Source organism: Tachypleus tridentatus, chromosome 13 (assembly GCF_004210375.1).
Source record: "Tachypleus tridentatus isolate NWPU-2018 chromosome 13, ASM421037v1, whole genome shotgun sequence".
Classification (NCBI taxonomy): Eukaryota; Metazoa; Arthropoda; class Merostomata; order Xiphosura; family Limulidae; genus Tachypleus; species Tachypleus tridentatus.
The window spans coordinates 261,352,542-261,369,786 of NC_134837.1; the positions used below are offsets into that span (position 1 = coordinate 261,352,542).

A 17,245-nucleotide genomic window follows, 5' to 3' on the forward strand; every position below is an offset into this window, starting at 1 on the left:
AAAAAAATATAAAAACTTTCATTTTTGTCTTGTGTGTATCTAACTCTCGATACTTAAACAGTTAAGATAACTCGGATTTTTATATATTTTTTCTTGTCTCCTATACTTGTATTTATTTTTCCCATTCAAATTTGAACATTTTTCGTTACCTTGATGTGTATGTTTCTGCATCTTCTGATTTGACTGTTAATATTTCAATTGATCTCAGTTTCTTATATCACTTAATGTTCTTGATACTTTTAAATGGTTTAACTTTGAATAGAACTGGAGTGTTAAGGAAATAATTAGCCATTTCTGATCTTTAATGCCCCACAGCCATTCATTGAAAAAGTTATTTTAGTCAATAGTAATGAAGTAACCCAAAGTTTTTACATACTCTTTTAACACTTAAAAAACTCATCTTTTTTTATGTGCTGCTGGTTGGACTTGGATAGACATGTATATATATTTATGTGGTATGGATCACATAGTTTATTGTGTGGTTTTGTTTCAACAAATTCAACAGCTGAAACTGTATTAATATAGAACACAAAGAGCATTGTCATTTGATGTATCACTGGTCCTTATTAGCCCAACAACATCTTGTCAAGCTGTTGTTTTGTTCTAACATTCTCTTACCAGTTGTCACCATATGGTGGTGGAAATGTGTAGCTATCATATCGATTTTATCACAGCCAATGTAGCAAAAGTAGGAGTAGGGTTGCCTTGAAATAAATCATGCAAATAGTACTACAAATTTAACATTTGTTTTTTGGTGTACAGTAGTTTAATATTTTGTTTGTGATGATTTGAAACAGAAATTTTGCAGTCATGCTCTTCTGTGGCTGGGAACTATAATTCCTTGGGGCTTCCTACCTGCACCTGAAGATAATTTCTGAGTATATTGGGCAGTAAACATATACTCAGTTATGTACATGTTGAGTAAATATTAAGTAGAGCATGACTAGAAGTCATTACAACTGTTTCAGTTGCTTGTATTTATTTTTATTTTAAGGAATTTCATACCTTTATTGTATATAGTATAACTGTTATTAAAATTGGCATAGAATGTTTCAAGTTAGTGTGATAATAAAGTTAAAATCCAGACACAATATATTTAAATTTATTTAGTAAATATGTAGTAGTCTGTTAATTTTGCACAATTTAATTTTTAATGATAACTTTCACTTGAACATTTCTAGGGATGGATGAATGAGTTACCATTTGAGTATGATCCTGATACCTACCATGTGAACAACACCCAGTCTGTGTACGTCCGTCTAGATGGCCCTTCACTTCGCTTGTCCCGTCCAAAACATAACGTGCCAAAACGAGCCATGTGGAACGAACGCCGGCACGATTCAGTTTTTATACACCAAAGACACTACGATTTGCAAGGTGCTAGTGTGTTTTTGCCACCAGAAGGACTAGCCAGAAAAAGGTATAGATATATGTGAATAAAGACTGTGTTCAATTTTTATTATAAAATAAATCTAATTGTAATTTTTCTGTCTTTACTCTCCTTTATGAGATTTTACTGTCAAAGAACACTTTAGACTGTGTAGGTAAGCTTCACAGTGTATATGTAATCCAAAATGTATGCAATAATTGGTTGTGAAATATCGGCTCATGTTAACAATCTGGCTAAGTTAATGGTCTTATAAAGGAGTCATGTGTGGCTTTTGAAGGACAAGAGCACATGCATTGTGTAAATTCTGTAGTATCTTTATAATCCTTCACTTCACATAATTTTTTAGTTTTGTGGAATCTAACATAAAACATAGTGACAAACATTAACTGATAAAACCTATATCCTAACTAACCAAGAAATATATTTTCAAGCTTATAAGTTCTCATTAGCCTTGTGAGGCAAGGAGCATTCACATTCTGTAGATTACCAAATCTAAATGGTTCTAATTTAAAGCTTTTATGTGACTATGCTTTTGTAGAATGAGAAAACCGTGGTACAGAGACAGGTTTGATGATGTAATGCTAGTCTGTGCCAAAATGGAAGTGTTTGAAATAAGGGTTGTTTCTTGACAAAGTATCTATCATACTTGGAAAAATGTGATGAACATTTTCATAATTTCAGCTTTTGATTGGTAGTTTTAGATATTGAAATATCAATTCAAACATTTTAGTGCAACTGTTTGTGATTAAACCTTTCTCTAGAATTAAGTTAAACATTCTTAAATGCTTTACTAATAATATTAATATTAAAACTTTAAAGTATAGAGGATATGATTAATTGTAGTTGAAACATAGAAAGTGTGAGTTAACTAATCATTACATATCTGGGGTTTTGAGTCCATTTTACTTCAACACATAGTAGCTTATATTAATTTATGTATGTAAATAATCTCAGGAAATTTTGTCCTGTTTATTATACAGAAGGCTGACTGTTTAATGATTGTACATGTACATATATTTATATTTCAGTGAAATTAATTAATTACATCCAAATGAAGCCAAATAAGTAAACAAAAACACGAGGAAGGACTGCATTAAAAACACAAATCCCAACTTCTGATTAATTATCTTATAACCATATATTTTAAGCCATAAACAAAACACATTAAAATAAAACAAAATATGCTGCTTGTAGTTTAAACAGTGTGTCTGTGTCTAATTGTATGATTGATTGCTGGACACATGTCAGAATCAAAGGTACTGTGGTATTTAACACTTTGTATGTATAATGATTTATACATAACTATCACCTAGTGGTTTACGTGTACATTTTAAAATCTCACGTTATAACTTTTACCTGAGGATCTTTTTAAAAATATGAGCGTATTTTGTTTAATTTTAATTTGTTTTGTTTATGGCTTAAAATTTATGGTTATAATATGTATATGTATATATGCTAAAGACTTAATTTTCACCAGAGGTGAAATTGAAAAGAAAATTTTTTGCATAGAAGTCTAATGCACTGCTTGATTGGCTGTACCAAATGCTGTGTAATACAGTTTATCTTTTTCAAGGGCTATCAAGACAGTTTGGGTCGGCAAACCGAAGAAATACAGTTAGGCCTCTTATAATGGTGATGTGTATATAATATCTATAGGGCATTAAGTCTGTTTTGTTTCAACCATATATAAACTGAATTAATTTAGATATGTGAATAATGGTATGACATTGTCAAATTTGTATTCAATATTATGCAGAGAATCAACTTTTAATGATTGACAGCAGAGGTAAAAATTTATTTTTCATCAGAGGTTCAGCCAATCAAAGAATGTATTAGGCCTCTACTTCTTAGATTTTCTTTCCAGTTTCACCTCTGGTGAAAAAGAAATCTGGAACGTGTATGTATAATGACTTATACATAGACCATCACCAAGTGATATACATGTAGTTTATATGTAACATGGCATCACCAAGTGATATACATGTAGTTTATATGTAACATGGCATCACCAAGTGATATACATGTAGTTTATATGTAACATGGCATCACCAAGTGATATACATGTAGTTTATATGTAACATGGCATCACCAAGTGATATACATGTAGTTTATATGTAACATGGCATCCCCAAGTGATATACATGTAGTTTATATGTAACATGGCAGACTTTCAAAACATATTCTGTGTACTTTGATACAGTTTCTATAAAATTAAAATTTAATGATTTACAGACAGAATTTAACAGAAACAGAAAATGGTAGAAAATACGGATGTATACCACTGTAATTACTATAAAACTATGTTAACCTCATACCTAAAATATTATAATAATGGTAAATATGAATATTTTATTATTCAGTACACTGTTATATTACAAACATAGTTTTCACATTTAGTAGCCCATTCTTAAAGTTAATCCAGCCAAAATATATTTGAATTCAAATCATATACATTTATCTTTAAACTACTGAAAGCTTTCTTGTTTATTTCATATAATACTGTCACATTTTATGACAGTGCAAACAAAAATCGGCATGGTTAATACTGAAATGTTTTATTTAATTAAGTTTTACACATTTACAGACTTTTGTAATGTTGTAGATTTAAGTTATTGTTGTAATTGCTAAATAAACACAAAGTATTGATTTCACAAAAAAGTGCCATTGTAGTTCCAAGATTATCTATGTCTGTGTAAAAAAGACTTTACTTAAGAAATCATTAATGAATACAAAGTTCTACTAGTTTCACAGTTTTTCATAAATCTTAATTTTCACATGTTTTATGTAATCATGTTTTCTAATGTGAGTGGCATAGTAATTAGCTTGCAGAGTTGTATTAATCAGAAGTTTAGCTTGAACATGCCCTCATTTTCAGCTGTGTGTTGCAGCCATTAAAGTTAATCCTGCTATTCATTTAAAGAGTGACCATGTAAACAGTGTCTATTTCTGACTGGTTTCCCTTCTTTGTAAATACTATACAGTTTATAAAGTTTTATAGATATGAAATGAATACTTGTTTATTACTACTGAAACATCATGCAAAATATCACTGAACCACAGAAAAATGAGAAGTAATTGTTTTATTTTATTATGATTAAATTTCTAACTCTATGATTGCTGGACACATGTCAGAATCAAAGACACTGTGCTGTTTAATATTGTTCTTCTGTTGTATGATTAGACTCACTGTGCTGTTTAATATTGTTCTTCTGTTGTATGATTAGACTCACTGTGCTGTTTAATATTGTTCTTCTGTTGTATGATTAGACTCACTGTGCTGTTTAATATTGTTCTTCTGTTGTATGATTAGACTCACTGTGCTGTTTAATACTGCTCTTCTGTTGTATGATTAGACTCACTGTGCTGTTTAATATTGTTCTTCTGTTGTATGATTAGACTCACTGTGCTGTTTAATATTGTTCTTCTGTTGTATGATTAGACTCACTGTGCTGTTTAATATTGTTCTTCTGTTGTATGATTAGACTCACTGTGCTGTTTAATACTGCTCTTCTGTTGTATGATTAGACTCACTGTGCTGTTTAATACTGCTCTTCTGTTGTATGATTAGACTCACTGTGCTGTTTACTACTGCTCTTCTGTTGTATGATTAGACTCACTGTGCTGTTTACTACTGCTCTTCTGTTGTATGATTAGACTCATTGTGCTGTTTAATATTGTTCTTCTGTTGTATGATTAGACTCACTGTGCTGTTTAATACTGCTCTTCTGTTGTATGATTAGACTCACTGTGCTGTTTAATACTGCTCTTCCGTTGTATGATTAGACTTACTGTGCTGTTTAATACTGCTCTTCTGTTGTATGATTAGACTCACTGTGCTGTTTAATACTGCTCTTCTGTTGTATGATTAGACTCACTGTGCTGTTTACTACTGCTCTTCTGTTGTATGATTAGACTCATTGTGCTGTTTACTACTGCTCTTCTGTTGTATGATTAGACTCACTGTGCTGTTTACTACTGCTCTTCTGTTGTATGATTAGACTCACTGTGCTGTTTACTACTGCTCTTCTGTTGTATGATTAGACTCATTGTGCTGTTTACTACTGCTCTTCTGTTGTATGATTAGACTCACTGTGCTGTTTAATACTGCTCTTCTGTTGTATGATTAGACTCACTGTGCTGTTTACTACTGCTCTTCTGTTGTATGATTAGACTCACTGTGCTGTTTAATACTGCTCTTCTGTTGTATGATTAGACTCACTGTGCTGTTTACTACTGCTCTTCTGTTGTATGATTAGACTCACTGTGCTGTTTACTACTGCTCTTCTGTTGTATGATTAGACTCATTGTGCTGTTTACTACTGCTCTTCTGTTGTATGATTAGACTCACTGTGCTGTTTAATACTGCTCTTCTGTTGTATGATTAGACTCACTGTGCTGTTTACTACTGCTCTTCTGTTGTATGATTAGACTCACTGTGCTGTTTAATACTGCTCTTCTGTTGTATGATTAGACTCACTGTGCTGTTTACTACTGCTCTTCTGTTGTATGATTAGACTCACTGTGCTGTTTACTACTGCTCTTCTGTTGTATGATTAGACTCATTGTGCTGTTTACTACTGCTCTTCTGTTGTATGATTAGACTCGTGCTGTTTACTACTGCTCTTCTGTTGTATGATTAGACTCACTGTGCTGTTTACTACTGCTCTTCTGTTGTATGATTAGACTCACTGTGCTGTTTACTACTGCTCTTCTGTTGTATGATTAGACTCACTGTGCTGTTTAATACTGCTCTTCTGTTGTATGATTAGACTCACTGTGCTGTTTAATACTGCTCTTCTGTTGTATGATTAGACTCGCACAGAAACATTTAAGTATTGTTAACTTGAACAAGTCCTGGCATAGCTAGATGGTTAGGGCACCCAATTTGCAGGTTCGAATCCTACCATATATGCTCTACCCCTACACCCATGGAGGGCATTATAAGTTGACAATCAATCCCACTATTCATTGTTAAAAGAGTTGCCCAAGAGTTTGGGATGAGTGATGATTACTAGCTGCCTTCCTTCTTGTCTTTCACTGCTAGATTAGGGGTGATTAGTGCAGATAGCTCTCAAGTAGCTTTGCATGAAATTCATAACAAACTAATCTCAGCAAGACTTCCACACCTTATTCATGTACTATTGTAACTATGAAAAATAAACTTGTCAGCCCCTGTATTCAGCTTAATAATGATAACCCAGTGTCTGATGTTGGTAGTCATACTTGCTAGGGTTCTAATCTACATGATTCTTAAGTTATAAATGAACTGTATTAACTTATATCTACAGAGTTTCTATTAACATGCACTGTTTTCATTATTAACATAACCACAAATTTAGTAAAATATCATCTTTCATATGAAACATTTAGGTGACTTTGTTAACTGTAAATTAATTAAAATAAATTAATTAATTGTGAAATTCAGTGTGTTAGCCAAACTTCACAACTTTTTTCCATTTTTTTGTATAGACACTCATTTTAACAAAAATTACATTTTAAAGATGATTTTTGAAGTAAACCTATTGAAGTTAAGTGTGAAAAGTAAAATAATGTGTTTTTTAAAATAAGTTTATAAGTCACTTTTACTTACTTCTATGTTCTAATGTTAAGGTACATGAAAAGCTACATTTAGTAGTTAGCTAGTTGAGTATTTGTGAAATTATTCTACTTTGGATAAGTTGGGTAAAATGTTGCACATGCCTGCTTTATTTAAAATGAAATAACATACAATCACAATTAAAACTGAGAATTGTCTATGCATATCTGTAGCTGAGAGATTATAAAGATTAGAAACAGATGTGTTTACTGAGAATATCATAATGCTGTAAATGTTTGTGATTTCTAACTGAATCAATAATATAAAAATCTAATATGAATATTGGAAAGTAAATTTTTTCTTACTTGTATACATTCTTTATTTTTAATCATTCAGTTTTGGTCTGAGTGTTTTTGTTGAGTCTATTGTGAACATGTAATTTATATTTTAAAAAGAATTTATTTGAATTATAGACTGTGGAACAAGAAGTACCCCATATGTATTGCAATCACAAATTCGAAAGCTTTTCTGACGGAGAGAAGCGAAACTAGCCCTAACATGTCCGATCTCTCACCCCGAAAGAGGACTCCTCTTCTTTCAGACAAATCAGCAAGCGACACAGAAGAAGTGACTCAGGGAAAGAGTATCATGAAAAGTCAGAAGCTTATAAGACTGTATTTATTTGCTCGATCTGGAAGGGAGAAGGAAGAGTGGTATCGACGGTTTCAAGGTGCCAGTGAATCGGTGAAGTATGTGGTTAAATATGAAGATGGTCAAACAAGTCTGAAGTCGGAAGTGATTGAGGATGATTCTAGTCATAAATCAATGGATTTAAGTAGTATAGATACATCTGTGGGGGCAATGATGACTAATATCAAAGATGATGACATTTCAGATGAGATTAAAACTAAAAATAATATAGATTTTACTTCATATATGGCAGTACTTCTTGGTCAAGATGCTGTAGACCAAACCACCAGCACCTGTACAATGAAAGTTAAAACAGCAACCTCTGGTTCTCCAAAGACAGGTTCCCACAGCAACATATCTTCAATGTCTTTGCAGAATAACCTATGGCTTAATGCTTTCGTAGGGCGAATATTTTATGATTTCTTTACCCAGGAGTACTGGTCTAGCATAGTGACTGAGAAGATTCAACGCAAGCTGAGTAAAATCAGAGTAAGTTTTTATGGATTTTTAATTGAGGTCATAATACTTCTAAAATATACAATAAAGCAATTAGTGACCTTAGGAATGATCATTATATGTTCATATTTGAAGGTCTGTTTGTGTACAGTATGATTATTGTCTTTTAATGTATTTGCTAATTCCTGAAACATTAATAGTAGGTATTTTATGAGAAAAAAAAAATCTTGATTTATGTGCATCTTGGATACATAAATCTTAATTCCCTTTATAACCCTTTCGGCACTGAATAACAACTTTTAATCTTTGGCATGGTGCTAAATATATATGTTTGATACTTCAACTAATTACGGTATCAGTACTAAAAGCATGATATTTCAGCAGTAACTCAACAACAGTCCCTGAAATACTCAGTGATTCTACCCAATACTATATATGTTAAATTCAATACATAAGAATAACAGGAATAAAGGTAGGTTGCCTGCCGCGCTGAGTCTTCAAGTCGACTGCGGTTGCCAACCTCGCCAAAAGGGTTAATGAAGTTACTACTGATGTGAATTCTTGTGTGTGTATGTACTAAAATTAAACCAGTTTTGCTTTGACATGCCCTTAAATATGTTACAGATTAAGGTAAAAAATTCATTGGTAACACATGCTTGAGTTTCATGACTGTAATGGTGGATTGACTATCTTGTTTTAACAGCATCATTCCCACAAAGTAATCTCTCCATTCTCAGATCAACAACGAACAATGTTGTTTGCTTTTCTATGTAAAATATTTTCTCAACCCAAACGAGCCGTTTTTGCATATATATTTCTCTACTAGTGGGTTTTCTCGACATCACTGATTATTATTTCATCACGGCGATTGTACGAGAGGTGTAAGTCTTTGTGTTTTTCTCAGTGTATTTGTACTTACCTGTTACCATTATGTCTGAACTAGCATACCGTACACCACTATTAACAGTACACGCTCACACAATCGTTAAGAAACTAATTTAAATCAAAGAATTATCAATAGAAGAAATGACATCTATTTTATTCAACAATGTAGAAAGGAACAACAAACCCCTAATTTTGTAAAGGTAAAACTTTCAAGAAATTTTAATAAATACACAAACATTGTCCAAAATTTACAGAAAAAACTACTTAAAACCATGTTGAACACAAAATACAAAGAACTACATGACTTACAAAAACAAAAAATGAACCTACACCATCAACTGGCATGCTGCATTAAACCAGAGATTTACGGACTTATACAACGAAACATAAGCCAAATCAACACTAGGAACGACAGAGGCAAAAAGATCTGCCACAACAAAAAACGAGAAAAATTAAGATGCAAACAACAGAAAAGACATCAACACGACAAACCATTGACTAACCTCATAATTAACAGATCCGACCGACAATTAAACACAGACGAGATACATCTACTTAACAAAGGACTCAACTTCGCAATAGCACCCAGGTACATTCCAACCATAGAAATCAAAACATGTTTAGAAGATCTAGCCAGAAGACTTGTGATACTTTCTACAGAAAACAAAAACAAGAAAACAACCAAAAGAAAGAAGACAACTTAGATAATTTTATTGACATCCAACAACCAAACTTCCCAGGTAAAATCAAAAATTTATATTTTCCAGAAACACCTAAAAACAACATCTTAAACGATTTTTTTCAAAGAATTTTTTCACAAAACCATCAACATAATTTCACAAAACAGAAAACTAAAAAACAATCTTACAAAAAGAGATATTAATTCCATTAAAAACCTAAAACAAGACAAAAACATAAAAATTCTAAAAGCAGATAAAGGTAATGCTATAGTCATAATGAACACGAATGAATACATCGAAAAAATGAAGAACATCCTATCAGACACGAACAAATTTAAACCAATACACACAAATCCAACAAAGACACACGAGACGCAACTGAACAAAATACTAGTAAAAATGAAAAAGCCAACACAATTTCACAAACACTTTATTCCTACCTACGTAAAACCGACTCACGCACACCACAAATATACGGCATCCCCAAACCTCATAAACCAGATTGTCCATTACGACCAATAATGTCCACATATGAATCGTTTAATTACAATCTTGGTAAATACATAGCATGGGCATTCTCCAAATATGTAACATCAGCCAGCTCATTCATCAAAGACTCTTTTAATTTCAAGTCTAATCTAAATCAACTTAGTCATAAAGCCTTAATGGCCAGTTTTGATGTTATATCCCTCTTTACAGAAGTTCCAACCACTGAAGCCTGCAAGATAGCCTTAGAATTCTATATCCGAGACCCTAACCCAACTATAGACATTCCCAGCAACCAATTGGCAACCCTCAAAAAATTCACCACGATAAAGACAAACTTCATGTTCAACAACCACAACTATATACAAACAAATGGCCTAAGCATGGGCAACCCAGTATCACCAGTTCTAGCCAATAGTTTTATGACACAAGTTGAAACACAAGCAATTAACACAGCATTACATCCACCACTATACTGGTACAGATATGTAGAAGACAAGATTATGGGATTCAGATCTACAGAACACACACTTAATTTTTCAATCACATTAACTCTATACATCCCAACATTAACTTCACATGTGAACAGGAAGAAAGCAATCAAATATTATTTCTTAACCTCAAAATTACAAGAACCAACATACAATTCAAAACATAAATCCACCGAAAAATAACCCATAGTGGACTATACATTCCTTGGGACTCAGCACATGAAACAAAACAAAAACTTAACATACTAAGAAACCAAATAAACACAGCCATAAAACTATGCTCACCAGATAAAATTATCGATGAATTACACAAAATAAAACAATACTTCATCAACATCAATAAGTTTCCTCCACAAACTGTAGAAAACATTATACGCACACACCTAGATAGAAAGAAAAATCAACCAACAAAAGTAAATATATCTCACAAATCAAAAAGTCACAAAACCATATACTGCTGCATACCATATATTCCCTACATCAGCAGACAAATAACCAACATTTGGCAAAAACTAGTAACAAAATATGACATTCCAGTTAATACCAAATTTATTCAAAAACCAGGCACAAAACTGAGGTCTATACTATGTAAAAACTACACTGACAAACACCACACCAGACAAACACCAAACAAAGAAAAATCAACCAACAAAAGTAAATATATCTCACAAATCAAAAAGTCACAAAACCATATACTGCTGCATACCATATATTCCCTACATCAGCAGACAAATAACCAACATTTGGCAAAAACTAGTAACAAAATATGACATTCCAGTTAATACCAAATTTATTCAAAAACCAGGCACAAAACTGAGGTCTATACTATGTAAAAACTACACTGACAAACACCACACCAACATTATTTATAAAATATAATGTGATAACTGCCACAACTTCTATATTGGAGAAACAAGTAGAAAAATAGAAACCAGATTCAAAGAACATAAAAAGTCACTTTCACACGTTTTTGAACACTGCAAGTCAAATAAACACAACATAACCATAGAAAACACTCAAATACTAAATAAAGAAACAAACATAAACAAATGCAAAATTAAATAACCCTTACTTATACAACAACTTAAACTCAAAATAAACCAATATAAAGGAACGCCTTTATACCTATATTAGCATAATAAAATAAATAAAATTATATATTCAAACATCTAACACCTCCCTCTACATTCCGACACTCAGTTACACAACCCCTTCTAAACATGTGGTCAGCTTCCAGTCAGTTACCTCTTTCTTTCTTTGTGAACCTGACAATGACCGAAGAAGGTCGAAACGTTGTTTGATTTTCTATGTAAAATATTTTCTCAACCCAAACGAGCTATTTTTGCATATTTTTGATGACTGGCTTCTTCTTAACTGAAGTTGGCCACCTGTATTCATCATCTCCTAGAAGTGGCTGGTTAATTGAATTGGAGATGCCCTTATTCCTTCATACTGAATATGTTGTCTGCTTTATTGTAATTCAGGGTGGAAGGCTTATGGCATGCATAAAGAGAAAAGTTTGAATGTAGAGGGCAGGACTGGACAAGAGTAACTAATGTTGTGAGAGAGGAAAGTACTAGAAAATTAGTATTAGAAAATTATAACTTTTGTATCATGTATTAATTATTTGTTTGTTTTTCTAGGTTCCTTACTTTATAGAAGAACTTCAGTTGACAGACATTGACCTGGGAATGAGCCTACCTATAATACAACGTGTTTCTGATCCTGTAATTGATAAGGAAGGATTGTGGATTGACATGGATCTCACTTATCAGGGTTCCTTCCAAATGACCTTGAAAACTCAGCTCAACTTACTCAGATTAAAGAAGACATATGGTTCAGAAATTGATCTTCCTTCATTTTCCTCAGAACGAGATGAAGCTATTGGGATAGAAAAACCATCCTCTAAGTAAATTCTTTATTATATGTATGACATTACTGGTTAATGGTCGTATATTTCCAGTAATCCCAATGTAAAAATTGATTTGTTTAAGTAAATTCTTTATTATATGTATCACTTCACAAGGTAATGGTCATATATTATTTCTAAATGAAGCTTTGAAGTGTAACAGGTTACAGGGTTCTTTAGCGAATTAGCATTACAGATGTGATTTAACACTCTACTGAACTTTATTGCCTGAAGAGTGTTTTTGTTGTCTTATTTTTCTGTTGCTCTTACATAAATAGAAATAAATAAACATTCTTTATCGTGTTAGTGCCTTGTGGCAATAATTGATCTGTGTGTGTAACAAGAAAAATGAATAAGTAAATGGAGAGAAATAGGTTTGGATAGTTAGAACTGTAAGAGATTGTTTATGTAATTGATTAGTCTCCATAACATCCATGTAAACAAATGTAAAACCAACTTGTGTTTTCTTCAGAATGGTCAGTTCCTTTTATTTTTATGTTTTATACTTGCGTTACTGTTGTGTTTTACAGATCATATCTGTATGACAGTGATGAAGAAGACAGTGCAGAGTCATCAAGTGACGATGAACTAAGTACAAGTGCTGTAGACCACACTGAAGAAAAGTAAGTTAAAAGTTACTTAAATTATGAGGAAAAGATAAACATTTATCTGAAGATCAGTATGTGCTCTTTCAGTTAATCTCTTGGAAGTAGAGTGTATTAACAGTTTAACTATTAAGTTTGATTGAAAACCTTTAGGTAAACATGTCTATCAAGTTGAAATACTCAACGTCTTATCTCCCTCTTGGTAAGCGATAAACTCTGCATCATCAACATTAGCTCCCTATAGCTCAGCTGTGTGTTGGTGGACCCTTAGGTAATCGTAGGTAATCTGTGAGTAGTAAATATCAAGGTATTGTAAAGTTTAATCTCAGGTAATGCGTGTGGAGCAGAGGCTTTCACTATTAATTTAAGGCTATTTAGAACTGAATTTATTAAAAGTTAGTTACTTGAGAGTTTTAATGTTTAATGAAATTTAATGATTTATATGTGACAAATATAGTCTCAAATAACTGTATGTCTCTAGAAACATCCAAACATGCATTTATTTAATTACACTATGTAACAAAATTTTTACTTGTTCCTGGGCAGAAAGTGTTATTTCCTAATTGCTTATGCATGAAGTAAATGGAAAGGACCTATTTTTATCTTCAAACTTTGTAATGAAATTTTTGAAATTTACACATTTTCCAGAACATTCCAAGTAGATACAGAAGGGAAAAGAAAGCCATGAAGTTCTCTATTCCAAGAATTTGGCGTGAACCCATTGACCACTCAAGCAATTGCTACTTCTGCATGGTGGGCCCTTATAAAAGTTGGGCTGGCAAGAATGCATCTACTATCATATATCCAGACCTTCCATCATCCATTGCCCCAGTGCCACACTGCCCTTAGCTCCCTGTACCCACTCTGCCAGAGAGAAAGCAGCCATTCTCAGAACAGAGCAGCGAATTAGAAGAGGAGGTATATGTTGAAGATCTAGATTACAATTTCAGAGACGCAGTTGGTGAGAGAAACCCATACCTCCCCAATCAAAGCGACCTCATTGGCTTGATACAAAGTCAAGGAGTGGGATTTATTAGATGAAAGTGTGCAAGTCAGAGGGAGCATCACCAACATTTGTCAAGCTTTTTCGCTCGTCAAGATGGGCTATGCTTCTGCCACGATATATCCAGTCTGTGTGAAACAATTGGAATCGCCTGTAACCCAAACGAGTAGCACCTCTTCATTGATAGCTCATTTGGTGCCCCTTAAAGAGAAATACAACAGTGTCAAGACCTTGCTAGAAGCCTTGAAATGTGATGAGTATGGTTGAGAGGTTATCAGAGACTTCAAAAATGTGGCATTCCTGATGGGTCTCCAAGGAGGCTTTACCAAGTTTCCCTGTTATCTTTGCCTTTGGGACAGCAGGGACACTGCAGCACACTACAGCAGGAAGCACTGGCTTCAATGGATCAAGTTCTCTGTGGGGAGGCACAATGTCAAGTGTAAGCCACTAGTGGACCTCTAGAAGGTGTTGTTCCACCATTGCACATAAAATTGGGTCTTATGAAACAGTTTGTCACAGCTCTTTATAAGGAGTCTACAGCCTTCAAGTACCTTCGAGACTTCTTCCCTAAGCTGTATGAGGCAAAGGTCAAAACTGGTGTCTTTGTTGGACTACAAATAAATAAGATCCTGGAGTGTACAGAGTTTACCATGAAGCTCAGTAGAAAGGAAGAAAAAGCTTGGGGCAGCTTTGTCATAGTTATTTGAGGCTTCTTGGACAATCACAAGGCCAAAAATTTTGTAGAACTGGTTGAGGCTTTAGTGAAGAACTAGGACAAAATGGGCTGCAGGATGTCCCTGAAGTTCATATCCTTGATGCTCATTTTGATAAATTCAAGGAGAACATGGAAGCACACTCAGAGGAGTAAGGCGAGTGTTTCCACAAAGATATACTGGACTTTGAATGCTTCCACCAAGGAGTATATAATGAATGCATGATGGAAGACTATATTGGGGATTCGTACATAAAAGTGATTTACATTACAATTGCAAATCTCAAAAACTACTCACTTCTGTACAATTTTGTATAACTTTAGTATAAACACCTGTAAATCTAGATTCATATGTCGTTTTATTCAGACCTTATACAAATGAAAATGTGGAAAATTTGCTTATTTTTACATAGAAAATAGGTTAATTTCTAAATTTCATTATCCAGGTCACAAAACCAAAGTTTGAAGGGAATAATGGCCATTTTCTGTACTTTTACAACATAAGCAATTAAGAAATAACACATACTATCCAGGAACAAAATTTGTGTTACATAGTGTTGTTAAAGCCTAATTTAATAATGATACATAATGTAAACATGAGGACAACATTGTAGTTATCTTTTAGTTTATTTGTAATATATTTAAATCTGTAATAGAATATATGATGATGTTGGATCAAATAGGTTAATGTGATAATTTAAACTATGATAGGCATACATGTTTTATAGTTTTTCATTAAAAATTAATGTTATTTAGTTGACTTAACTTAGGAGCATCTCAGGACATACTGTATCATCTGGTAGTTAATGTGTTCAGCTGTGAACCTTAGGACTCTTCACTTTGGAGATATGGGCATACTATAAGAGTAACAGTCAACTCCTGCCTTTTGTTCAGATAATAATAGCTTGATAATTTATGTTGAATGTGCTGGCTAACTTCCTTCCCCCATAGTCTTGTTTGAAAGCTAGGAACAGCTTTGTACGTGTGACACTCGTAAATCAGTCATGGTAACAATTGATATGGATGCTAACATTTCACAGAGAAATATATTATGGTTTTGCTTCAATAAAGCATGCTCATTTTTTATGATTTACCATTTTGTTTGTCGAATTTAGGTAAATATGTGTCATTTAGATCTCTGTATTCTAAAGATGGCTGGTATGAGTATTAAAATTTTAAGTACAGAACAATGTTTCAACCTTCTTAGGTCATCTTCAGGTTAACAAAGAGAGCAACTAACTGTTGTTGGACATGTCTTAGGAACAAGTGTGAATTGATATAAGATTGTTGGGGGCATTACAGTTAGTTGTTAGGTTATTAATTGATATAGATATAAAGGTGTTTCTTTATATTGGTTTAATTCTGGTTTGAGTTGTATAAGTAGGGCTTCTTTGAATTTGAATTATTTTGTATTTGTTTCCCTACTTAGTATCCAGGTGTTTTCTATGGTTATGTTGTGTTTATTTGATTTTAATGTTCAAAAATGTGTGAAGGTGTTTTTTTGTGTTCTTTGAATCTGGTTTTCCATTTATTTGGGTGTTTCTCCAATGGGGAAGTGATGGCAGTTCATGCATTGTATTTTATAAATAATGTTGGTGTTATGTTTGTCAGTGTAGTTTTTACTTTGTATGGACTTCAGTTTTGTACCTGGTTTCTGAATGAATTTAGTGTTTAGTGGAATGTTGTGTTTTGTTGTAAGAATTTTCCAAATGTTGGTTACTTTTTCACTGATATTAGGAATACATGGTGTGCAACAGTGTAAAGTTTTATGGTTTATTGTTTATTTACATTTATTACTGTTTCTTTGTTGTTTATTGTGTTTTTGATCTCGGTATGTGTATTTTTTTTTATGGAAATTTGTTGATGTTGAAGTTTTTCATTTGGTTGATTTCATCATTAATTTGATTGGGTGAGCATAGTTTTGTGGCCATGCTTATTTGATTTCTTAATATTTCGAGTTTTTGTCTTGTTTTTCTGCAGATTTCAGTTTTGAATTGTGTATTGGTTCTTGTGATCCTGAGGTTGAAAAATGTTATTTGGTTAGTTTTCTCGGTTTTGGAGGTGAACTGAATGTTGGTGTGTTTGGAGTTAACATGGTTGAAAGAACTAAGTGTGAGTTCTGTAGATGTAAATCTAGCAAATTGTATCATCAACATACCTGTACCAGTATAGTGGTGGGTGTAAGGCTGAATTGATTACTTGTGATTCAGTCTGTGTCATGAAAATGTTGGCTAGAACTGGTGACATGGGACTGCCCATACTTAAGTCATTTATTTGTAGGTAATTTTGGTGGTAGTGAATTCTGTAAGCATTGCTAATTGGTTGCTGGATGTGTTAATGAGTTGGTCTCTTGCAAACGCAATAAAATAACAGATTTTCATTAAACTGCACACCACTACACA

At 33.1% G+C, this 17,245-nt stretch overlaps 2 protein-coding genes across 5 annotated transcripts in view; one reads left to right on the plus strand and one right to left on the minus strand.

Annotated features, from left to right (window-relative positions):
* The window catches only part of LOC143238925 (uncharacterized), a 291,462-nt gene that overhangs the window by 60,135 nt on the left and 214,082 nt on the right, over positions 1-17,245 (minus strand). The gene's annotated exons all lie outside the window — the stretch shown is intronic.
* The window catches only part of LOC143236753 (testis-expressed protein 2-like), a 37,113-nt gene that overhangs the window by 4,054 nt on the left and 15,814 nt on the right, over positions 1-17,245 (plus strand). For 3 of the 4 annotated variants that reach the window (XM_076475241.1, XM_076475242.1, XM_076475240.1), the window contains exons 3-6: positions 1,182-1,420; positions 7,400-8,105; positions 12,258-12,523; positions 13,054-13,146. In XM_076475241.1, coding sequence (XP_076331356.1) covers positions 1,182-1,420; positions 7,400-8,105; positions 12,258-12,523; positions 13,054-13,146 — 1,304 coding nt within the window. Of the gene's footprint in view, positions 1-1,181; positions 1,421-7,399; positions 8,106-12,257; positions 12,524-13,053; positions 13,147-13,776; positions 14,546-17,245 lie in introns of those variants that run through there. The other variant, XM_076475243.1, reaches the window with a different exon arrangement.